At 41.1% G+C, this 26,358-nt stretch overlaps 1 protein-coding gene across 1 annotated transcript in view; it reads left to right on the top strand.

The window, feature by feature from the left end:
* The window catches only part of MIB2 (MIB E3 ubiquitin protein ligase 2), a 1,775,226-nt gene that overhangs the window by 995,346 nt on the left and 753,522 nt on the right, over positions 1–26,358 (top strand). Inside the window, 2 exon segments of the mRNA XM_044061758.1 lie at positions 9,240–9,382; positions 25,513–25,620. Of these exon segments, the coding sequence (XP_043917693.1) occupies positions 9,240–9,382; positions 25,513–25,620 (251 nt within the window).

Here is a 26,358-nt window from a genome sequence, read left to right as displayed (position 1 = left end):
GGCACCCCCTCTGATGGGCCACATTAAAGCAAAGGGGTCTTGGTAGATGCTATGGGGGTGGCGGCAGCAGCAGCCACCAAGAAGGAGTTAGCAGGACAAAACTCTACTGTCCATCTGCCTAACAGGGAGTCTAGAGTGTTGGACAGGTTTGAAAAGTATGTTTTTGCCTTGTAAACCTTTGCCCTGAGGTCACTATATTACCTGGCACATTTCACTTGGCTTCAGAGAGATTTGACCAAGGAGCTTCCAAATACTGAGTCCATGTCTGCTGAGGACTTCAAAAGAACATCCTTTCAGGTGCCTACTCTTTTGTACATATCCAATGCTTTTGATCAGGTTGCTGTCTCCCACAGCTGAAGCCACCTCACGAGCTGTTGGTTCTGGCATTGTCTTAAGGAGACGTGCCTTGATGCAGCTTTGCAACTTCGCAGATAAGATGTATTTTATTAATGCCCCGTTTGATGGCACTTCTTTGTTTAGGTCATCAGATAAAGAAATGCTGACCCACAGTGAGCAAGAGGGAAAGATTCTGTCTTCTGTAGGAATTAAGTTTTCTGCACCTCAATGAACCTTTTCTAGGAATCAAAGAGATGGTAAGAAGATGTGGTTCCTCAAATCTCAGGGTCCTTTCCAAGATTTCATGTGGTGACGATTCCTGCAGAGGCAGAGGGGGAAAGTTTCAATGGCAGATGTCACCTTAGAGGGAGAGGGGATGTGGAAAAATCAGGGTTTCTGGGATTCCTTCTCGGACAAGCCTTTATGGCACTCCTGAAATGCTGCCCGACTGTCCAACTCTGGAGACAGTCAGGAGTCAATTGTCCTTGCACCCAGACACCTGGGCAAATATAACACAAGATTCCTGGGTGCTATGCATAATATCCAGAGGTTATTACATATCATTTTCCCTTCTTCCTCTTACCAAAAGGAAGAAACTTCTTGGCATCCCACCCAGTCAGATGAAGGCAGCAGGGTCTACCTGACATTGCTGACACTCCAGAATGCCGACAACCATATGGCCGACACCATATGATTGACATTTGGAATGCCAACAGTGTGGAACCGGCATCTCACTATAGTGGGGAATGGAAAGATTTCCATTCCTGCACTGTAGTGCGATCTCGGAGTTGGTATATTAAAGTTACAGGGGGTGTGGGGGGCGGAGCAGTTGAAAGGAAATTTTCTTTTTCTTTTTCATGGTTTACTTACAATGTCGAGATTTCGGATGTCGGTCATATGGTGTTGGCCATGTGAATTTTGGCATTGTGAAGTAGATCCAGGCAGCAGCACAGTAAATTTTGAAGCTGCTAGACAAAAAAGTTATCCAAAAGGCCCCTCCAGCCCAGATAGGATTTGGAACTTATTCACGCTTCCTTTTAGTGCCAGCAAAAACAGGGGACCTGAGACCTAATTTGGATCAAAGCAATTTAAATAAGTTTGTAAAGAAAGCAGAGTTTTGAATGGTCATGATCCAGTCCATTCTGCCCTTTTTTCGCTAGGATGATTGGATGTGCTCTGTAGATCTTCAGGATGTATACTATCACATCAAAATAGACAGGAGATCCAGAAGACATCTTCACTTTTCGGCTGGGAGCCAATCACTTCCAATACAGTGCCCTGCCCTTTAGACTCACCACACCCCCCAGGGTGTGTACCAAATGCAAGGCAGTGGTTGCAGCTCACTTGAGACTCAAAGGATTCCAGGTGTTTCCATATCTAGATGATTGGCTCCTTACTGCCCACACTAAGCCTCTACTTCTACATTCTAGAGACTATTTGCTCCAGATTTGCTACTCTTTAGGTGCAACTACAAACCATGCCAAGTTAAATTTAAATCTAGTACAGAGCCTGGAGTTAATTTTCGTATTGTATCTCTATGATAGGGACTCAAGTTTATTTCCTCCTTACTTGTTCAACTCCTCCAGCGAGATTAGTACTGCAAGCACTAGCTTCTATGGCAGCAGCCATTGTGTTACTTCCTTTGACCCTTTTTTTTTTTTTTTTTTTATTCGGGTTCTACAATGGACACTAGCTGTACAAAAAGCTATCCTATCCAGTCAGGCTCACCCAATTTTTCAGAAGACAAATCAATTGGTGGATGCAAAACGATCTACATCTAGGCAGACCCTTTGTCCTTCCATCTCCTATGGCTACAGTGGCCATGAACGCTTCTCATTTGGGGTGGGGAGGGCATTTCTTGGAAAAAACTGTCAAGACGTGGCTCCCCCAAGAAATCAAGTTGCTTATCAACATCCTGGAAATGAGAGCAGTCCTATTAGCACTGCAGGCCTTTCAAGATGCTCTTCCTTTGGGAAATATTGCAGTTCAGACTGACAACACGTCTGGAACATCAACAAACAAGGAAGGAGTACCCCAATCTTGCCCCCTTTGTAGAGAGGCCATGAGGTTGTGGGAATGGGCGATCTCTTCAGACCACTTTCTAGTTGCGACTTACTTTCTGGGGAAAACCAGAATGTTAGTGGACAATCCCATCAGATCCATTCTAATGCCCCATGAGTAGTCTTTTGATCAGTCTATGGTGGAGATGATTTTCTGGCATTTGGGCTGACCTTGCTGCAACCTATTTGCCAACTCCCTCAACAACTGTAGCAAATACTTCACTCTTTTTCCTCCTCAGGGAGAGTCACCGAGAGATGCTCTGATTCATGCTTGGCCCCTGGGTCTCCTTTATGCTTACCCTCCTCTTCCCCTAAGTCGCAAATTCTTACAGGGAGCAAGCAGGCTGAAGAGCTCATTGATCCTCATTGCTCCTTTCTGGCCTCGACAGGTGTGGTTTCCTTTCCTATGGTCTCCTTTTTGTTATCCTCCATGGATACTGGAGCCCACTCTGGATCTCCTGTCATACCCAGCAGGGATCCAACATCTCAGCATTCGAGCCATAAGACTAACCACACGGTTTCTCTACTTCCAGTAATAGCTGGACAGCCCAGGCTTCCTTTTCAGGTAAGCACTATTTTTTTGGCTTCTCAAAAAGAATCGACCAAAAATGTTTACAGAAGCAAGTGGAAAAGATTCTCCCTATGGGCTTTGAATAAAGACATTGACCACTTTTCTGCCCCCAATTGCTGTGATTCTGCAATTTTTGACAATGCTGTTTGAGCAAGGAGTTAGCTTTACTACTATTAAACTTCAACTAGCAGCTATCTCCAATTTTCATACCTGAAACAGAAGTGCTTCTCCGACTTTTTCTAAATTATATAAAGCTTTTCATAGTTCATAGGGAGTTCATAGGTTCATACTAAGCTAACTGCCCTTGCGAACCATTTTAAGCCTAGCCAATTATCCCTTGTGAGACTCAAACCCTGCACCTTGTGTTTGTAAGGCATCGGGGCTGACCTTGTTGCAAGACCTCCAATCAAAGATCTCGCTCCACCTTGACACCTTACAGTGGTGCAGCAAAGGCTAACTCAAAAACCCTTTAAACCTTCAGCTAAAGCTGATCTGAAGTTTCTGTCATGGAAAACAGTTTTGTTGATAGCTATCACTTCTGCCAAGAGAGTATCCGAACTCCAGGCTCTCTCTGCCAAATTTCCATACATAATTTTTCATAAAGACAGAGTTTCTTTACGAACTAATATAGCAATAACCCACGCTTGGGTGTGGGTAATGCTGGATTTACCCACGGTTGGTGTGGTTTGGTCACGAGGGCGAAGCCCGAGTGGCCAAACAAAGACAACCATGGGTAAATCCAGCATTACCCACACCCAGAAGTGGGTTATTGCTATTATACAATGACATTATTTAAGAAAAAAAAATAATTACTTTTCTTAAATAATGGCATTGTATAATTCATCCTTGCTGCCCTTCCACAGCTGTCTGGTATTCTACGGCAGTTCTGATGTACTGCGCATGCGTATACTTAAGCAGTACATCAGAGCTGTGGGCAAAAGCAACAGAGAAAGCAAGATCTCCGTTGCTTTTTACAACCTCTCGCTATGTTAAACGAGTTAAACTTAGTGAGACAGCTTTAAAAAAAGCAACGGAGAATCTCGGTGCTTTTTTTAAAGCTGTCTCGCTATGTTAAACCCATTTAACATAGCGAGACAGTTTTGAAAAAAGCAACGGAGAAAGCAAGATCTCAGTTGCTTTTTAAAGTGTCTCGCTATGTTAAATGGGTTTAACATAGTGAGCCAGCTTTAAAAAAAAGCAACGGAGATGCTCTGTTGCTTTTTTTTAAAGCTTTCTCGCTATGTTAAACTTGTTTAACATAGCGAGACAGGTTGTAAAAAGCAATGGAGATCTTGCATTCTCCATTACTATAACTCTGATTTACAACATGCACACTGACCAATCAGCGTGCACGTTTTGGAATATTAATGGGAGGTCATTGTATAACCTTTCTTTTTTTACCTAAAGTGGCTTCAGAGAATAACATTAACCAAGCCATTCATTTACCCCTCTTTCCAAATTTTACCAATAAAGGAGAACACGTGCTACACCCCTTTGGATGTGCACTGGCAGTTACATTTTTATATTGCTAGAACTAAACAATTTCGAAAATCATATCAGGTTTTTGTTTCTTTTTCTTCAAAGAAATCGGGTTATCCATTGCCTAAAGTCACTCTAGCCAAATGGATAACAAATTGCTTCTCTTTGATCTATTCACAAAAAGGCATAACATTACTTAGGCCACCCAAGGCTTACTCAACCAGATCCATGGCTACCTCATCTGCTTTTTGGTCCAAAACATCTGTTGACAACATTTACGCTTCATCTACATAGTCCAAAATCCACACCTTTGTTTTTCTCAGTGCAAACTGGATATTACTTCTAGAAATAGAGCATCCTTTGATTCAGAGGTGCTCCGGAATATCCTACCATGAGGGCCACCCAAGAGCAATGTAGCTGGGGACTCTGTTCCATACGTTGAGGAAGAATGAAAAGGACATCAGATTTAAAAGTTATGTTCTTACCATAACTAGGTATTTGTGTTGTCAGTTTTCATTCTTGCTCAACTTCCCTCCCATCTATTCCCTATCTAAGGCTTCTGGATTGACCTATTGGACTGTAATGGAACCTACAGTTTTGGGTTTGAGCCCTGTCTCTTTTCTTCATCTCCTTTCTCTGGTCATAGTATGAGGATTGGGCAGCAAACTCAATCTGGGGCTTTGGTGATACAGCAGAGCATTACGGGTACAGGAAGAAGCCTGAGAGTTGGATCCTAAGTCTGAAATAAACGGCCGAGTCAGGTCTGAGGATTGGATCTGACCCCATATGTTGAAGACGGAAGAATGAAAATGGACAACACTGATACCTAGTTATGGTAAGAACACAACTTTTAATTTACCTCACTTTTTTTTTTTGTCTACCTAAACTTAACCTCATCCTTATTCTCAGATATTCTTATGTTCTATCTATCATCATCATTGACATCAAATGGTTCAATACTGCTTTCAGGCTTGCTATCTCTATATGTATAATTCGGAATACATTCATTTGATCGAGCTAACATTGCTCAATCGGGTATAACACCGAGTGTTGTTATCAAATTTCTCACTGGTAAGTGGTCGAAATGTCATACAAAACACTGAATGCGACATTTCCGTCTGCTCTACCACCTAAACAAAAGCTACCATGGGTCAAAAATGGGGGGATATTTTGAGATTCGCAACAATTGCGTTCACATTTGTGAGGTTTTGCCACACTGCTTTCGACCGTATTCCAGTTCACCATCCACTGGCCGATCAAATGAATGTATACTGTATAATTCATATCCAGATTTTTAGTGTTCCAAATTCTCATGCTGTGCTATGTTATACTGACAATTGTATCTTCTTGTGTTTTTTTAACCGTAACTATTGTATTCATTTTGTTAAGTAATTTTGGAGCTTTTCTCCTTGGACCTCTGCTGAAAATGGGTACACTGAACCCAGTCAGGCTTTCCCAATTAACAAATGTCAGTAAATAAATAAATAAATAAATTACTATAAACCAGAAGCACATCCCTTTGGGTAAAGATTCCATTTAATTTGTGCAAAAAAATAACAGTGCTTCCACTATCAGGGAGCAAAACTGAATGTACTGACAACTGGAATCCCCAAACTGTATTTGCCAAAAAAAGGCCAAAGGAAACACTTTAATTGTTTTTTCCAAGGGGGCAGGTCCCCTGCACCCCTGATGTCTGGGGGTAAGACTCTATGCCCTAAACCTATATATACAAATTCCCTAGTCACACCAACTCAAAGAAGGGTGAAATTCCCTCTAAAAGGTCATCACTGCCAGCAGAGCTCAGTGGCAGTGATTTCCTGTGGAGGAATTCTGATTCTCGGTAGGTAGAACCTCGGGCAATTGAGGCTCAAGAGTTCAGTCTTTGTCCACCCATAGGTTACTCAGTAACACACAAAGCTTTCCTCAGCAGAACACAAGAATGTCTTTTAACAGTTCAGGCCAAGTCATTTTATTGACAGTCACCATACCCATTAACTACCTGAAGTTTGACCTTCCAGTATAAAAAATAATTATTGCATTACTCTACATTTTGTTTCCCAGAAACAGTAATCACTGCTCGTCTTCCAGCTTGCTTCACCGAATTAGATCTCAGGTTTGCAAAGTTAGAATTACAGCATCAAACAGAAGAGACCAGTCAATGAATCCACAGACAGTCTCCATACCCATAGCCTAGCCACAGTATCTGGTTTGATCCCACCAGAATAAAAGAAAACAAGAAAATAATGTATCTGTCACATAAACAGTAGTGACAGCTTGTACTGCAGCTTGCTTTATCCAAATACACCTTACTCCTTCGATGACTGAATTAAAAGAACAAACACAAGGGACAATTGTTTCATTCAAATACCAACTTCATATCCGTATCCTACCTAAAGTATCTGCTTTGACCCTGACAGGTTTAAATAATAATAATAGTACTGGTTTCATTAATGTATTTTTGTTGCAAAGAAACAATAGTCACAGCTTTTCTTCTAGCTTGCTTCACCCAAATACACATTAATCTTGCAATGTCAGAATTACAAGAAAACAAGTATTGGGTCAGTCATTTCATCCAGACACAGCCTCCATACCTATAGCCTGTTTACAGTAGCTAGTTTGACCATTCCAGGATAAAACAAAAATAATGAGTAATTGTTACATTAATGCATTTTTGTCCTGCAAAATCAGTAATCTCAGTTTGACTTCCAGCATGTTTACCCAAATCTACATAGTCTTGCAATGTTAAATTTACAACAGCAAAAAGTGTGTCAGTCATTTCATCCTCAGACAGCTGCCCCTATACTCACTGTCTGTCCACAGTGCCTGGTTTGACCCTGTAACACCACCATTATAACATCAAACACAGCAGAGCCAGTCATTTCACCTACAAATAGCCCTAGACCATTTTTTACCCATAGTATCTGGTTTGACCCTGCCAGGAATAATAAAAAAAAATACTTACCTGCTACTATTCAGAGACATTGCAGGATATGTGTATGATGTACTTTGTCATAAAAACAACTGCATCTAGGAAACAGTAGCAGAAAACTAGCTCCAGAGTTGTTATGTTGATTTACTTGGGCTGGAGGGTTGAGCAATGGCTTTGGCTGCACATTTAATAAGGAGGGAGTATTTCCAGGACAAACACTGTTGAAAAAGAAAATAAATGTGTTGAATTAATTTGGGAATAGGTGCAAACAAATGTGTAAGTAACTGCGAGATTAGTGCTACCACATTTGTACATACAGCAAGGAAAAAAATTGTGGAAAGTGGGATTTCAAGGTGCATTTACATATTACTGCATAACATGGGTGACGGTTAATACATGTTAATACTGCAGAATGCTGTGTAGCCTGTAGTTGTTCAAGTGCCTTGTGCTCTTTTTTCTTCACCTGTTAGAGAGGCTTTCCTCGGTCTACCTCTCAGGTGGTTTCTCAGTCACGATGGTAGACGCAGCTAGAAGAGACACTCAGAATTTTAGGGTTATCAAATCACCTGACTGGATCCTCTAATCATGTGTCCCATCACAACTTGTGAAGCAAAATGGTAAAATAAATACTTAAAACGAAAACAAATCCTCTGTGGATTGAAATTGGAAAATATACTAACAAATGAGATACGTTCTCAACTGTGGTACCGCTTTTGCTGTGTATTTTCAGATTTCAATTGAAACAGTTAAAAAAAATATTTTTTGCACATCAGGCTATATGGCAGCTTATCAAAAAAAAAGAGGGGGGATGCATGCCCCTTTTTCAAGGCCTAAATCTGCCACTGCAAACATAAAACATATTTGCATTCTACTTGTACTGTTGTATACATTTGCTTCTGCTGTTATTTCCACTTCACCTGTGACAGGCAGTGTGGTGCTGCACTGAGACATCAGCTGTAAAAGATGTATTGTGTTGCCTGCAAATCTTTGACTTGTAAAAGCATCTCCAGCATAGAGTGCGTCAGCATTTAGACTGTCATCACTGTTGGGGTGGCCTTCATCTCACCAGCAGGGCTACTGTGATGCTGTGTTTATGCACTTTTGCAGTAATTAGCATGTCATGGCTTTCATGCATGACAGCACTATATTACATGGCATTACCTTATATTACACAAACTCACTCACTGCCGTGCAACACATTTTATGGACAGAAAGATGCAGTGTTTATGGAGGGTGCACACTATAATGGGAATTATTCAACAAAATGTGTTCTTTCCATAAAACAGAAAATGTTTGGATACAGGGAAAGTAAATGTTAGTGAAAGCTCTTCTTTACTACTCTGAACACCCTCAACTTTATAGCAACAGGCATTACTACACAACAGCAGTAATGTCTTGATGCTACATTTACTCCTTACTCTGTACAGCTTTTTTCATTGTGTTGTATATGAACTCTGTACAGAGTCAGTAGTGAAAGTGGCATAGTCTGTTCTTTTAACAACATAAAGTAGTTTATGTAACGGCATGGGATGTGTAGGTTCTGTAAATTGGGTGGGTAGAAGTGTAAGTGGCTTAACAGTGGAGGCAGGACATATTTTAATTCCCTTCTTTAAGTAAGTGCATTGGTTTTCTGCAAAGAAGTCCATCTACAGTTAAAGTATTTTTTTGTTAAATAATGCAACATTGTTTCCTGTATGGTGTGATACAGTTTGCATATGCATGTTGTTATTATACTGCCAGACCAGCTATCATTGTTCCACTGGTTCAGCACAATGCTTTCTTTTTGTGTTACTGCTGATTCTTGGCAGTTTTGATAAAGCCTGACATATTGTCTTGATTTAAGCCTCAAATTTTCTCTTGTCAGGTAAACCTGCAGAGCTGCAGAGACAAGAGAGTACAGAGAAGCATCCATTTCAAAATGGGGATAAAGTGAAGTGCCTGCTCGATGTAGATATTCTACGAGAAATGCAAGAAGGGCATGGTGGATGGAATCCCAAAATGGCAGATGTAAGTATCCTTCCTTATCATGGTCTAACTACATAAGTGGTCTGTAAACCCTGCAATCTGTTAAAAAAATGAAAAGGTACAAATAACTTGTGGCTGGAGAAGAAATGCATACTAGATCACATTGTGTGGAGAAGAGACACATACTAGGTAATCATTCCTTTACTGTCTATCAAAATAAATTTCATAATGAATATGATTTTTACATGAGGAGTTGTGCATTACTGACAAATTGCCTTGACACAGGTCAGACCATATATCATGACATGGCTTGTCATGCAGTAGTGCACCAAGAGAAAGGCTTAACAAACCTAGTCCTTGGGGAAAAACATTGAGCTCACACCAGCATACCCCAAACCTTATTTCTGATATTAAACACAGACAGCATGGATACCCACTTTATGGATGTATGTATTTGTTGACTGTGGTAGAGACCAAATTCCATGGGACTTTTTAAAGGCTCAGACAAGGGTATACAGTCAGATATGTACACAAACAATGTTGTACAGGCAAAGCCAAGGGTATACAGTCAGATATGTACACAAACAACAATGTTGTACAGGCTCAGCCAAGGGTATACAGTCAGATATGTACACAAACAACGACGTTGTACAGGCTCAGCCAAGGGTATACAGTCAGATATATACACAAACAATGACGTTGTACAGGCTCAGCCAAGGGTATACAGTCAGATATGTACACAAACAATGATGTTGTACAGGCTCAGCCAAGGGTATACAGTCAGATATGTACACAAACAACAATGTTGTACAGGCTCAGCCAAGGGTATACAGTCAGATATGTACACAAGCAACAACATTTTACAGACTCAGCCAAGGGTATACAGTCAGATATGTACACAAACAACAACATTGTACAGGCTCAGCCAAGGGTATACAGTCAGATATGTACACAAACCACAATATTGTACAGGCTCAGCCAAAGGTATACAGTCAAATATGTACACAAACAACGTTGTACAGGCTCAGCCAAGGGTATACAGTCAGATATGTGCTTAAACAACATTGTACAGGCAAAGCCAAGGGTATACAGTCAGATATGTACACAAACAAACAACGTTGTACAGGCTCAGCCAAGAGTATACAGTCAGATATGTACACAAACCACAACATTGTACAGGCAAAGCCAAGGGTATACAGTCCGATATGTACACAAACAACAACGTTGTACAGGCAAAGCCAAGGGTATACAGTTAGATATGTACACTAACAACAACGTTGTACAGGCAATTAAAGTTCACAGCAGGTCCAGTATATTTACAGTAGCAACATTCTTTGACAATCAAACACAGTAATGTTAACTTCTTGTTCCAAGGTATCTGCAATAAGTAAAATGGCAGTATTTAGGATATCGGCAAGATGTGTGATTGTAATGTTTGATGGGTCAACAGGTTGGCACTACAGAGAGAAGTGTAGTACTGTGAAAGTAGATATGTGAAAAGATTGAAGCTGTAGGGAGAGGAGGGGGAAATTCAAAGAGTTCAGAAATGGTTGTAGAAGAATAGAGGGAGGATTTAGGTTGACATCAAGAGAAATAGGCTGTGTAGCACTACAGAGTACAGGCAGTCCTTATATCCTTTTTTCCCCGAGAGAGTGTTAGTTTGCAAGTTGTTTATAGGATCTGGTTTATTGAGCAGGTGTAGGAGGATTGTGTTAACTGATGTTGCTTTGAAGTGTTGTATGGGGAACAAATTGATTGCAGTGGTGGAGATGTTTGAGGAGTTGAGAATTAGGTGATTGAGTTAGTCTGCAACCATTTGCACCATTCATGTTTGAAGAGAAAGTGTTTCATTTCATTGAAGTTTCTGATGTATGAGAGGGGCTTTGTATTGTCAAATTTTGTAAGCAAGTAGAGAGAGTGCAGTTTAGATTAGTAAACAGTGTATGTAAGGCTGCTGTGGACTGGGACAGAGATCAAAGTTTATATGGGGGCAAGGACCTCTCTGAAATCCTGTATATAAAAATAATGATGAGCTTTCTTTCATCATGAGCTTGAATAAAAGAGCACCTGCCAAGCACAATGATAATTCTTTTGGATATGGGTAGCCATTCGGATTTTGTTACAATGAGGTGATGTTGTTCTCTTTTTGGAGAGATGGTTATGAGTCTGCAAATGTTATTGGAGGTAGACTGTAGAGCTGATTGCTTTATTGAGAGGTAGTTGAAGTGAGAAGGTGGAAATATTCCAGATGGGGAGGTAGGACTTCTTTGCCTAATGCTTCCCTAGCTGTGTGACTGAGAAAGTGGGAGATTTGTTTCTGGCCTAGAAGAGAAGTTTGTTAACTTTAGATTTGTGACCTGAATATGTTATTTGAAGTTGTGTGGGATCTAGCAAGATGTAACAACATCTGCAGCATGGAACTGCTTCAAAAATGTTTGTTATCCCATGTGACCCAGTTAGTGGAATGTTTGGAGAGCTTTTATGGAATACCAAAAAGCATAACTTTAGTCGTCTTAGGGTTGATAGTGTGAGTCTAGCCATTTAGAGAAGTGAGGTCTTGTTCTAGCTGTTCTTTTATGGTAGACAGAGGAGATCTAGACCTGTAGATGACCATGCCATCTGCATATAATATTATTGGGATAGGGTGGATGTCATAAGGGAGTAACGTCACAAAAAGTTGAACAGAATGGGAGAGAGTATGGTAGCACTCCCTTGGTAATGGCAGCTGTTAGTAATGAGAATGAGCCTTTTTGTAAGTTGTCAGAATGGCGGCTGATGCTTGCTGAGATAATAAAGTTAAAAAGGAATGAGAGATCAAATGAGTCAACAAAAATAGCACCTTTTAGGTGGAATTTATCTGTTTTAGTAGTATGCTTTCTGTAACTGTGTACATGGCAGTCATGATACTTCAACCAGTTCAGAACCCATATTGTTGATGAGATTTTGCTCTGTAGAGCTATCAGTGTTATCTGGCTATAAATTGATCTGATGATGTCATTGTCATTCATTTTTCAACAAATAGGTTTGAATCCAGCCCTTGGATCCAACTTGGCCACTTTTTCCAGCTTGTGGAACACTGAAACTCTTTTGAGCTCCTCCCTTACCCATAATGCACTAGTTTCCTGCCATACCTCAGATCTGGCTTGCCACCTTCACGTACAGACGTGGTACTGTTAGCTCTCAAGTAGTAGCTACTTTTTTGTGAGTAAAAGCAGAAATGTCTATCTTTAGCGTTTTCTCTTAGTAAAAGTGTTTCTACATATCCTCTCTTGCCCTTCATACACTTTTTAGTGCATTTCTGAAATACAATAGTTAGCATTTTCCTTTTTCTCCCTTATACCTTTGAGGGTCTATATCACATTTTCATATTTCGATAATGTGATATAGACACTACCTTTGAGGCAGTTCCTTCAATTTCCATTGTTGTAATATTTTTTCTCTTTACTATTTCTAACTATTTAAAATAAAAAAATGCGTATATTATCCCTTTATCTTTAGTCTTTTTATATAGATATAGCTGAGAATCCCTCTGGATTTAAAAAAATGTAAGCCCTATGATCGTAAAATCCCATTACCAGCTGCACACTTTATGTATGTTTATTGTTTGGGCTCTGCCCATTTGGATTCTGCCTGTGATATTTATAAAGCCTTTAACCCTAGGGCCCTTCTTGATTGTAGAAATAAACTAATTCTGAGAGGATTACTTCGTTCACAATCCTCTGATAACGCATCTAGGGCTCAAGCCCCAAAGAAATAAGATAAAAAGAGGCTAAAAAAAGTTCCCCGGAACCTTCAAGCTCTTCAGCTCAGAGTTTGGAACCACCTCTAAAAGTCTCAAAACCTACAGATCCAAAGATGAAATCTCCTGGTCCGGCTACTTCAGATCCAGAAACTACTATGAGAACTTTGGATTCGATCCCCTTGGATCTGAAGAAGCACAAAAATAAGTCACCTCAGATCCAATCTCCCCTAAGCCTGGGTCTGGTATCTTTTGGTCTCCCATCTCCTTTTTTAGAAAGGCATCACCATTCTAGGGCTTTGTCAATAGCTTCTTCTTCTAATTCCCCCAGAAGTCTGACTGAAGCAGATGTGGACAGGATGATGAGGAAGTTTCTGTCAATGCAAATTCAAATGGGGGTTCTCTCGGCTCCTACCTCATAGGGTCTGGAGAACTGTTGAGTACTACCTGCCTATTTTTTCTCCTTCTCTGATCCAACCTTTGGTTTCAGAGCAGCTGAATCTGAGAATTCTGGATGTGTCCATATCTGATCTGAAGATCATTGTATCTTCTAGACCAGTATCGTTTCTGAGTGGACCGGCTCCGAGCATGCCAGAGCGGGATGACTCTTGGAGCCATAGTGTTAGCACCGGACCCGAGGTGTTGGAGTTGACTCCGAGGATGTCGAACCTGTCTCTGCCCCTTGGAGCCTCAGTGCAGGACAGCTTGACTCCAACCCCTGCTTCCAGTGGTTTGCCTTCGGGTTGGACGAAGCAGTCAGTCCAAAAGCATGTCTTCTTGGACTCGTCTGTCTCTTTCTCTCTGGGGTATTCTACTTTCGAAGTAGTGGAGAGAGTTTTCTCTGCTCCAAGAGAAACAACGTATCCACCCTCCTCATCTCCTACTTCCCAGACCCAGTTGTCTTTGCGTCTTGAGCCTTAACATACTGCACCACAGGGACAGCCAGCCCAAAGTTTCCAGAATACCCAGCAGGGTATATTGATGTCTTCTGATACTTCTCCCGAACATCCCGTTGGAGAAGTCCCTAAGAACAGAAAATGCAAAAGGAGGCACTTAGACTCTCCTCAAGAGTCTTTCACAGAGGATTCTGATTTTGATGATTGGGAAGAGTTCCCAGGGTCATCATCTGATGACGTCTCCATTGAAGACATACTAGAGATCCTTAAGCAGAGGGGTGGTCAGTCTTATAACAATCCTTCCCAAGAGGAATCAGTATTCCTGGAAGCCTTTGGAGCTGGGCCATCTACCTCCTGGGTGACTCCACCTGCTGATGAGCTCATTAATTGGATCTCTTAACGGGCATGGAAGGAAGCTGATTCCATTGAGCCAATCCCCAAGAGACCAGACAGGCTACTGGCACCACCCAAGGATAGGGAATTTTGGAGCAAAAGAGTACCAGATAATGCCATGGTCTCAGCGGCAGCCACAAAAAAGGAGCCTGCAGAGCAAAGTTCCTCTGTTAATCCTCCTAGCAGGGAGTCAAGGACACTGGACAGATTCAGGAAGTGTGTACATGCTTCAGTGACTTTTGCACTTCACTTGCTGAATTATTTGGCAGACTTCACCAGACTTCAGAGGGATCTGATTAAAGAACTCACCAAATCCCTCTCCTGGACCATTACTTTTGAGACCGAGAATTTGAGTTGGCTACCCTACAGTCTATTTCAAATTCGTCCATGAGGCTCAACTCACATACAGCTGAAGGTACGTCAAGAGCACCGGGTTCAAGCATTTCCATTAGGAGGGATGCCTGGATATGCCTGTGTGATTTCATGGAGCCCTTCAAGTCTTCCTTCATCAGTGCTCACTTTGACGGAAGTTCTTTATTTGGCCCCAAGGTTAAAGAGACATTATTCATGTGTGAGCAGGATGGTAAAATCCTGTCTGCTGTGGGCGGATATTTTTCGACTTCTCAAAGGACTTTTTCTAGGATTCAGTGAGGTGGTCGAAAAATGTGGTTCAGAAAGTCCCAGGGTCCATTCCAAGATCCATGTAGAGATAGAGCCCTCAGGGGCAGAGGGGGGAATTCTAATGGAAGATACCACCACTGTGGCAGAGGAGGCCTGCAAAACCAGGGGTTCAGAGACACTTTCTCTGACAGATCCTACGAGCACTCCTGAAAGGAGGTCCAATTGCCCACCTCTGGAGGCAGTTGGAGGTCATTTATCCCTGCACCAGAGAGCCTGGCTAGAGATTACAGAAGATTTGTGATGGCAGAGAATTATTGCCAGAGGTTATATAATACCCTTTTCCCTACCCTCTTAATAGTAAGCATAATTCCTGATGTTCCACCCAGTCAGAGGGACGCAGCAGCACTAGAAATAAAAAGGCTGCTAGAAAATGAGTCATCCAAGAGGTTCCCCAGACCAGAAAGAGTCTGGAACTTATTCAAGATTCTTTTTACTGCCAAAAAAAACAGGGTCTGAAGACCAATTTTGGATCTCGGCAGTCTGAACAAGTCATTTCAGTATGCCAAGTTTCAGATGGTTACTGTTCAGTCCATTCTGCCTTTTCTGCACAAGGATGACTGGATGTGCTCAGTAGATCTTCAGGATGCATACTGTCATGTAAAAAATGAACAGATGAGCCAGACGATTTTATGCTTTCCAACTGGGAGCCAGTCCATACCAATTCAGAGCTGTGCCCTTTGATCTCACCACTATCCCCAGGGTGTTCACCAAATGCATGGCAATAGTGGCAGCTCATTTGAGGCTGCAAAGATTCTGGGTGTTTCCTTACTTAGATGACTAGCTCATAACCGCTCTGACTAGGCATCTTCTGATCAAAGCACAAGATTATGTACTCCAGTTATGCTCCCAACTGGGAATTACTAGCAGTCACAGCAGACCTCAACTAGAACCAACTTAAATATTTGAGTTCATCTGAGCATTGTCCAACACAGTTTCCTTAAAAACCTCCTTTCCTTTACCAAGGGTACAAGCCATATGATTCCAAGTCAAAAAGATCATCCAAAATTCTTCTTTCTCAACTCAATTGATTCTTGAAGCATTGGGGTCAATGTTTGCTGCAATAGTTTTGGTTTGATTAGGAAGATACCACATGAGAATTCTTCAGTGGACTCTAGCGACTCGGTGGTCTATACTTCACTAACCTTTGTCAACCCAAATCAAAATAACTCAGCCATGCAAAAATTACCCCTTTAGTGGATTTACTGTGATCAGATAATGCAAGGTCATCCCTTCATTCTCCCTCAGCCAAAGGCCATAGTTACCCCGGACACTTCCCAGATTGAGTGGAAGGGCACTTTTTGGGAAAGACAGTCCAAGGCACATGGTTCCCAGAAGAGGCCAATTTGTATATCAATGTCCTTGAAACAACAGCTGTCCTCCTAGTGTTGCAGGACTTCCAAGACACACTCCCTTCCAGGACTATGGCAATTCAGACGGACAATATGTCAGTGGTCTGGTACATCAAGTGACAAGGAGTAACCAAATCTTAGCCCCTGTGCAGAGAAACTTTATGAGTGTTGCAGTAGGTGATCTCATCCAATCGATTTATGGTAGCAAAGCACATTCCAGAAAAATCCAGCATGATAGCAGACAAGTTAAGCAATTCCATTCTAATGCCTCACGAGTGGTCACTCAACATGAAAGTGGTGGAAAAGATTTTCCATTGAATGGGGCCAACCTTGCTGCATACTGTTTGCATATCATCTCAACAGTAAGTGCAGCAAGCTCTCTGCCCTGATTCCCCCACCGGGAGAGTCACTGAGAGATACTCTTCTGCACAATTGGCCCCCAGGTCTCCTGTATGCCTTTCCTACCATACTTCTAATCCCCAAATGTTTTCAGAAAGCATCTCGGTTGAAGAGCACAGTCATCCTCATTGCTCTTTATTGGCTTTGTCAAATTTGTTTCCCATTTCTTTGACCTCATCTGCTTCACTTGTCATGGATTATGGATCCAGTTCCAGACCGTCTGTCTCATCTGATAGATAAGATACACCCCGACATTTTAGGGCTAAAACTGACTGCGCATGTCTTCTCCAATTCCATTGACAGATAGACAGCCCAGGCTCTCTTCCCCTGTCCACCACATTATTTTATCTTCCCACAAAGCATCCACTAGAAAAATTTACAGAAGTAAATTTAAAGGATTTGTTGTTTGATCACAGCAAAATGCCACTGATCCCTTTTTAGTGCCAGTTCCTAAAATTGTCAAGTTTTTAGCTACAATTTTTAATGAAGGTGCTAGTTCTTTAGCTGTTTAAATACAACTTTCTGCCATTTATAATTTTCACATTGGAGTAAATAATTCTTCTTTAGCTTCTTCCAAACTTTGTAAGGCCTTTTTAGGGGAAATTTTCTTCTTAGACCCCCTTTTAAAGATCTCACTCCCCTGTGGGATTTGAATCTGGTTTTACAATCTTTGACCAAGTCCCCCTCTGAATCATCAGCCAAATGTGAACTAAACTTTTTTAACCTGGAAGACCGTCTTTTAAGTGACCATTATCTCTGCTAGAAGAGTCTCAGAATTTCAAGCCATTTATTCTAAGCCTCCTCATTTGATTTTTCTTAAGGATAGGGTTTCCTTGCAGATCAACCCATCCTTTCTTCCTAAGGTGGTGTCTGAATCCAGTACCAGTCAAGCTATCAACCTCCCAGTTTACTTTCCAAATTTCACAAAGGAAAATATATGTTACACCTATTGTATGTTCACGGTTACATTTTTATCTATATAGGACAAAAATTTTCAGGAAATCAGACCAATTATTTGTCTCCTTTTTGGATTCATAGCTGGGCAAACCAATTACTAAAGTAACTGTAGCAAAATGGTTAACTGATTGTATTTCCTTTGTTTACAAAAAATGGGTTTGTCTTTGTCAAAACCTAAAGCTCATTCCACCAGGTCTGTCAACTTCTTCTGTACTTTTATCCAGATCTTTCTTGGACAATATTTGTGCAGCTACAACTTGGACTAATCCTCATCCCTTCATTTCTCATTCCAAATTGGATCTAGTCTCTAGGGGAAGAGCGGCCTTCAGCTCAATGGTGCTCCGGAATATCCTTCCTTAGAGTCCTCCCAGGATTTAGGTTGCTGGAGATTCTGTCCCATTTGTTGAGGAATGAATGAAAATGACAACATCAGATGAAGAAGTTATGTAGTCATCATAACGTTCCATCTGTGTTGTCCATTTTCATTCTTCAACTCCCCTCCCTCCAACCACCTACCTTTTTGACTTCTGGATGGAATAGAAGATGCTAAAGTAACCAATTTTCCTTTATTTGAGCTCCAGATAATTTTATCTCATATACTGGTTATTTGTTAATTTACTCTAAAAGGCCAGCAAACAAGAACTGTGGTATGGTAGTGGACTAGTGCATTATGGGCAAGGGAGGAGCGCGAGAGTTTGTGTTCCACAAGCTGTAAAACGTGGCTGGGTCAGATCCAAGGGTCAGATCTGAGCCCATTTGTTGAGGAAGAATGAAAATGGACAACACTGAAGGAATGTTATGGTGAGTACATAACTTCCTTTTTTTCCCAATAATTATTCTGAGAGTGGGAAGAGTGGAGATGGTTGTAGTCATTTGCGAACATTGGATTTATGGTTTTGGAAATTTGTTTGACTCTATTTTCCATTGTGAGGGCATCACATGTCTGATGATGCACACATTGTATGGAGTGAGAGGCATAAGTGTTCTTTGCATAGTGGAATAAACCAGGGGTACACACCCTATCTGTTCCATGAGGCATCACAAGGGATCTTGTCTAAAACCATTGTGATGTCTTTGCTAGTTGTCATTTTACAATAGAAGAGGGGTGAATCAGCAGTGGGTGAGACTGGGTTCATTGAAATTGTTTGAGTGGAAGACTTGCTAGTGGGAAGTTATGTGAATTCCCTGAGGAAGTCTATGGGGATGACGTACACTGTGGCTATTTTATAGACTTTTGGAGCTGACTGCCTGTTATGTTGTGTCATGTAAATTCTCAGCCCTGGATTCCAGTGCACACTATAGCATTGAACGAGGTCATATCAATCTCAAGTCCTTGTTCTGATGTGAACAGTTTATATTTGGATTGTACATAGCACAGACCCATTAGGAAAATGAACACTTTTCTGGAACACCAAAGTGACTGGTGTCCTTTTCCTGAATAATGGGCAGTCTGTTTTGGAGTTCTGTAGGAATATTCTAGTGTCAGCCTTTCGGCTTAGTCATTGCATTTCCACTTATGACATCATCTTTCCTAAGTTAATGTCAGCTCTTTGTGGGGCAGAAGAATTAAGCAGCAGTCCAGATGACTTGGGATTATGAGCAACCTGGTCTGTGAAGGAGCTCATAAGGGAGGATAAGGATAAGCATACAGCACGAGCTCATCCAGCCTAAGAGGGAAGCAGCTATTTTAGCAGTTTACTGACACGTATTGGAGGCATGTCTTGTCTGTGGTCGCGTGGGTTTCTTCCTGGTGCTTCGGTTTCCTCCCACATCCCAAAGATATGCTGTAGGTGGATTGGACACTCTAAACTGGCCGTAGGTGTGAGTGTGTGCCTTCCATGGAAGGTTGGGGGCCGGGCTGGCAACTCACCACCGTAAAACTGCACTGCCAATCATGAGCGGACTGGTGATCTGCTGTGGTAACCCCTAACCGGGAAAAGCCGAAAGAAGGAGAAGAAGACTGACATGTATTGGAGGCTGAATGTAATGCAGGTATGCCAACACATTCTCCATCCACTAGGAGACAAGACGTCCTCATTGCTTTGTCACTCATGCACTGATCCCAAGCATCTTTATGAAAGCAAGAAAAGATTGGACAAATTAGATGGGATAACCCCTTTTCTGGCCTGACTGCATCGACTTTCCCCTCCTTCAATTAAAAAGAAGAGAGCCCTTGACATTTCCACTGTATTGTACCCTTGTTTCACATTTCAGGAGCATCTTAATAGGAATCATGTTGATTTACTGAATTTAATTACTCTGAATGCTGTTTACATGACTACAGATATCTGAAACCCACTTTCAGTGAAACAGAATGTTTTTGCAGGTGGACATCCCCTTGTGGGGGAGAGACCTCCATACTCCATAACTTATCTATACCAACTCCACAATCATGAAGCAATGGGGAAAAGTGCAAACATATGATTGCTGAAAGTGGTTTTCAGTTTTCTGCATTCACATGAATGGCATGCAGACTTGATTGCATTCAGCAGATCGACTGGCTCCCACCTAATGAGTCCCAGTTTCATAAGTCTTAAGTTGACAGAGGATAAGTACTTAATTCCAGACTGGAAGATTTGTCCAAAAGGTCTTTTCCATTCCGAAAGAGTCTTAAAGGTGCACTACCAGACATATCCAGGCAAGTGGAAGAGATGGGCTTCTCCATATTGTACACACAGATCATCCCTTAGAAAGTCTTGGTACATGAGGGCCTCAGCTAAGTACCTTTTTAAAGCGTGCTTGGTATATGCATTAGTGACAGTCATCCTGTCAGTCACAGCCTTCCCATAAACCCCTGCTGTCTTCTTTATCAGTAATTAAACTTTTTCAGAAAGGGTACTGGACTTTAGGCTACTAGGAAATTACTAACTTCCCAACTTTGTGGTTTGAACTTTCTCTGGGTAAATTTATATTCCGCATTTGAGCCAGCTAGCAACTGTACATTTATCTATCTATTTATTTACAAGGAGGATCATTGTCCTAGAAGCTGTCACATCTGCTTGAACTAATTCTGAATTACAAGCCTTGTTGGCCACTGAACATTAAACTGTCTTTAATCAGGTTAACATGGCTTTAAGAACTAACCTGTCTTTCAGGCATAGGGTAGTCTATGAGTTAGCAGTAGGTTTTCTTTCCTAAGCTGCAGAACAGACGGGAGAGGCTTTTGCATTTCCTAGATGTACACAAATGGTTAAGATCTTTCTTTGCCAGAATTAAAGACCCGTGAAAATCAGAAACTTTTTTTTTTTTTAATGTTAGTCAAAGAAAGCTAGGAAGGCCCAGGTCTAAGAAAACTTTATTGAAATTGCTGCTGATTTGTTATGGCTCTCAAGGTAAGACATTAAAGGGATAAGCAGAAACTTATTCTGCAAGAGCAGCAGCTACTTTTGCGGACATTTTCGGAAATGTTTATGTGCAGAGTACTTGTAAGACAGCTACCTAGAGTTACAGGCACACTCTTTCAAAGTGTTATAAATCAGACCTTTTTTTACATGCATAAAGCATGCTAGCCTCTCCAGCCTAGGCCTGAGGTCACAACTAATACTGCTCTGGTACCCTTTTCTTTCATTATGGATACTATGCCAGTAATGATCCCTGTGATAAACAGAATATTGCCATGCAACAACTGTCCACAGTTGCAGATTTGCAAATACGGGAATCACTGCTGCAGCAGAGATTGTATTTCCCCACCAAAAAAAAAATAAAAAAAATGCAAAGGAAGACAGACATAAGGATTTCAGTGTCTTGTGTATCCTTATTCTTCCATATCCATCCAAAGTGAATATGCTTTGGGCTTTCACATCAATGGCAATAGAGGAGCCTTAGAGGAGCTTGTGTCACTACAAGCCAAGGGAGACCTTCTCTTTCTTTGGAGTGCCATCTGTCTCCACCTTCAGTCATGTTTACTCCTATAAATCCCTTGCTTTAGTGGATCTTCTGGTGGAAGACGAGAAATGACTGAAGCCAGCAGTAACCTTTACACTTACCAGTCTAATTTTGCTAAGTGGAAGAGGTTCTCAATTGTGGGTAGAGTGGTAGCCTTCATAAAGTCGCATCCTGTTCTACCTTCGTCAGTTAATTGCAGTTGACCCTGAGGGAAACTGTTTAACTTGTGTCTTAATTACTGCAAAATGAGGGTGCATGTTTCCACAATTTCAATGCACCCTAACATTTTGGAGGTCAGGACCGTGACACATCGCTGGTGTTTCAAGCAGTTGATTAAAGGGGTTCTTCTCCTTGGGACTGAAGTGTCGTTATTGAAAGGTTTTGCCATTCCCTGTTTGAACTAGCTGGTTTGGTCTGTCTGAAATTTATCTTTCAGTGGACACTATTGTTGGATGCCACTAACTCTGCCCACAGACTGTCAAAGCTTCAGGCCCCTATTTATAAGGAGGTCTCTGGGTTTTCCTTTGTTCTGATCCAGATTTCTTCCTGAGAGTAGTAATAGAAGTGTCCTTAAACATTCCATTCACCTTTGTTTTTTGGGTCAAAATACAGGAAGAAAAGAGCTGTTTATTCTGTAGGCATGCGCAGTCAGCTGCGGTTCTACGTGAAAACTTCTTAAGTGCAAGAAGATAGATCACTTGCCTTTGTCCTTTGATTCAAGTTAGGAGGGAGGGGCTGGTTGTGGCAAAATAAATTCCATATGAGTGGATTGCTAATTGCAGTGTCTTTTGTCATTAGTTGGTTAAATGTTTTTGGACGATGCTGCCAAAGGCTACTCCATCAGAGTTCTGGTTGCTTCTATTGCCGTTTTCCAAGAATTGCCCTTTTGTAGACATTTGTGAGGCAGCATTTGTTTGTCATTTTGTACTGTAACCAAGCATTATTACTTGACCGATAATTGCAAAATTTTAGTGAGTCAGGATTCGGCTATCTTCTAGCATCTGCCTTTTGTGAAGTTTTAAACCTTTACTGCTTGTGATTCTTGACGTTTACTCACCGCAGTGACCTTTGACATAAAGCGTAATATATATGTACTTAGTATGTTGGCTGCTCTGTGGGAAGACCCACTAGGACATGCTTATTACTCTACCGTCTGCCTTCTGGGTTTGGGTAGCCTTTTTTTTTTGGGCATTGCTGGTTTACTTTTCCTGTATATCAGGCAAGCATACATGTTTATATTCTCATCTGTGTTTCTTTCAGGTGCTCTTACTTAGTGCATGAAGGTCAAACTGGGAAGGACAGGGGATGAACCCCCCCCCCCCCACTGTAGTATATAGCGTTATGCCTTCTATTGACAAGTGGCATGCTTGCCCTGAGTGTGAGTTGAAGACTTTCAGAATTATGCTCAGTTGGACCATACCAGAATTTGAAACATCATCAGTTAACCAATTTTTTTTAGATCAGCTGATATAGTGAGTATGTTTGCTCTTTCCTTGTGTCTGCAAGCAGTAGTACACATCAAAGATATTCAAAATGCGTGGCTATAAAAAGGCTACTCCTAGAGGATTAGTCTCAGCTAGATCCAAGAGAATAGGGAAGTTTAAAAGCAAACCAGTGTGGTGGTCCACAAACATTCATAAACTATGTGACAAAAAGAAAGAAACTTCTTAACGTATTTAGCAGAACGAGGTACCCCCAAATTAAGGACAACATCAAAGATCTAGATATGAAACTAAAAATAGACATCAGAAAAACAGGCATCCCATGAACTTGGACTAGCTACAGAACTAAAAAATAACTACAAATCCTTCTTTAGTTACGTCAGTAGAATAACAACATTCAATATTGATCATAGCTTATTCATAATAGGCTACCTACACTGATCCAGTGAATATTGCCAACAAACTGGCAAATAAATGTAGTGCCAACTTCACCCCAGTGACCTCTATTACAAGCTCAATTATCCTACTGAAATCATGCCACCAACCATCATAAAAATATAATAAAAATGAAGAATACCTAATCTACGGGCAATGCCAGCACATCCAGTTGCCTAATTAATAGCACTATGCAAGCACTAGTAGGCCCACCACTTAACCTGTCTTACACAGCATAGCAATAGTGTTGCCCTACAGGTGTGATGCATAACTGTTGTGATGCCACTCCACAAGGGTGGTCAACCACTGACCCCCTAGATTTACAAACTGATTAATAATGATTCGTACATGCAAAGCTATGAAATGTATTGTAACTGATCTAATAAACTATGATGTCATTAGTCTTATCAGACTCGACCACCAACAGATTGTCTTTGTCAAAGTTAGATCTTGTCTAAAGAACTTGGAAAACTTTGACAGGGTTACTCAGGTTGTAGATTGTGAGCAAGCTGTTCACACACTACACATGGACTTTGCCAAGCCATTCAGTACTATACACATTCAAATATAATAATAAAGCTGAAGAAGCTCCCAATTGGTCTGTATGTGGTAAGGTAACTGGCTTAGGAATAAGATTTGCACAGTAAGAGTAGGGTGAGTATCCTCTGAGAGCAAAAAGGAGGCCAGTGGAATTCCTCAGACTTCTGTGCTGGAACCCCTGCCATTCAGATCTCCATTTATCAGATAAGGATCTCTGGTTAAAGTCTGCAGATGACTGTAAGGTGGGAGTTGTCATCAAGTCCTGCTGTGACACACAGGCTTTCCAACAGGAGTTTGCACTTATCAGTAGCTGGTGTACAAAAATCTTGGCTCAAACTCAATGCCAAGAAATACAGTATTGTTGCATTTGACATGCACCCCTTAGCTTTAGCTTATAGGGTAGATAACACACCACTTCAAAATGAAAAGGGTATTGATTAACCTTTGCATTTGGGTGGATGTTTCCCTAAAGTCTGACCATTCATTACAGTGATGGTTAGAAAATCCTTTTACCTTACACAGCTCATAGCAATAGGTATTTCTTGCAGATCAAAAGAAGTCCTCATCTCCGTGTACTCTGCACTGATTAAGACCTATCATTGTGTACAACCCCCCCCCCCCAATTCAGGATGCATCTTAGTAAGCATATGAAGCAACTGACGAAGACTCCAGAGGTGTGTAACAAAAACGTCAGGGGCTTAAACAACCTGAGCTACTAAAAAGACTGGAAGCTTTTTCTTCACAATTAAGTTAGAAGGTGATATGTGCCTTGCTTATACGGCTGTACGTGATCTAGTAATCCAGGAATACTTATACCTCCAAAACTCAGTCCTGCTAACACTAAAGTCAGTGATCTAATCTGGTCAAACAAATAAATAAAGCAAGGTGGAGGGATAGATTTGTTGCACATCAACAACCCCTTCTCTAGAATAAACTTTTTGTCTGAGTTAAGCAGTGTGGCACATTGCCTGCTTTTAAAAAGGAGTTTGACAACTGGGCCGGTATTCATAAATTCACCCGTGGCATAACTGGCTTGGCCCTCCTTGAAAAGGGAGTCAAGGTGGAAATGGCCATGTGGCTAAGTTGTCTTGTAAGTCCTACAATCCAGTACCACTGCTTAGGAAAACCACAGCAAATGGCTGCATTTAATATGCACAGGAGGGATCTTTTACTGCTCTGTCTCCATAAGGTGTTATACAGGGCTACCATTCACTGTGTTTTAAAACCAGATAGACTCAATAAGAATATCATTCCTTTATTTTGAGTTAATCTCTGTGAAATGTATTTATGAATTATGTAAAATGAAACTAAGTGCTGCTGTTCTTGTTGTTGAGAGTTAAGTATTTTTTCAGCAGATGTGTTGTGTGAATTTAAGCTGTTCAAATTTGTCATCTTATACTTGACAGATGTAAGGGCAGTATAATTCAAGGATGACTTACTGCTTTCTCATTTACAGTACACTGGTCGCCTTGGGATAGTGCATAGAATCACAGATAGAGGTGATGTGAGGGTGCAGTATGGCAACAAAATTCGATGGACTTTTCATCCTGGAGCTCTTACCAAGGTGAGATGATCTCGTATCAAGGAGTGGGAGCCATGGTCTTCAAGAGTTGCTGTCAGACTTACCACAGATCTTCTTGAAGGGCTGATACAGGTTTAGTGGGTGCTGTTTGACTGATTTAGTAGTATTGCTTTGATTTGCATTCAGTGCCTGTTAAGAATCAGACTACAGTATTTGTGTCCATCCTTACAGCCCACAGTTCATCTACTTTTCTTCATAATCACAGTTGGGATTATTTTTGTACTACACATTTTAGTGGAGCTACCTAGTTATAGTGCAGTGATTTGTGTCTAGAAAACTGTTAATATGCTGTGAGGTTTCCCTCAATATGCTGTGAGTTATTTCCCTAATTTTTGAGCTTTCTCAAACATTGGAATTTTTGTGGAAAGACACTATCTTATTAATATTATTCAAATGGTAGCTTCTGAGGTTATAGGGGGATGGGGGCTAAATATAAGCCTTTGATTGGAGTGAAGCAGTATGAACATAAAATGGTTGGATCCAGTGAGCCTAATGATAATAACTATAGGAGGGCTTTTAGTTTAAAATATAATCGAGATGTTAAGGAGATTCAGAGAATAGTTAGAAAATAGTGAGATATCTTTTCTAAGGCGCCCAGTACACTTGATGTGTTTTCTAACGCCCCTACATTTGTTTACAAAAGAGGACCCAGTGTTAAAGATATCCCGGAGAGGAGTTATAAGAAAAAGAAAGGAGTTGACAATAAGAATAAAAATGGAA

This window comes from Protopterus annectens, chromosome 2.part0 (genome assembly GCF_019279795.1).
Source record: "Protopterus annectens isolate FY-2018-M chromosome 2.part0, PAN1.0, whole genome shotgun sequence".
NCBI classification, from domain to species: Eukaryota; Metazoa; Chordata; order Ceratodontiformes; family Protopteridae; genus Protopterus; species Protopterus annectens.
Note: the sequence above shows the minus strand (reverse complement) of the source record. Positions and strands in the feature narration are given on the sequence as shown.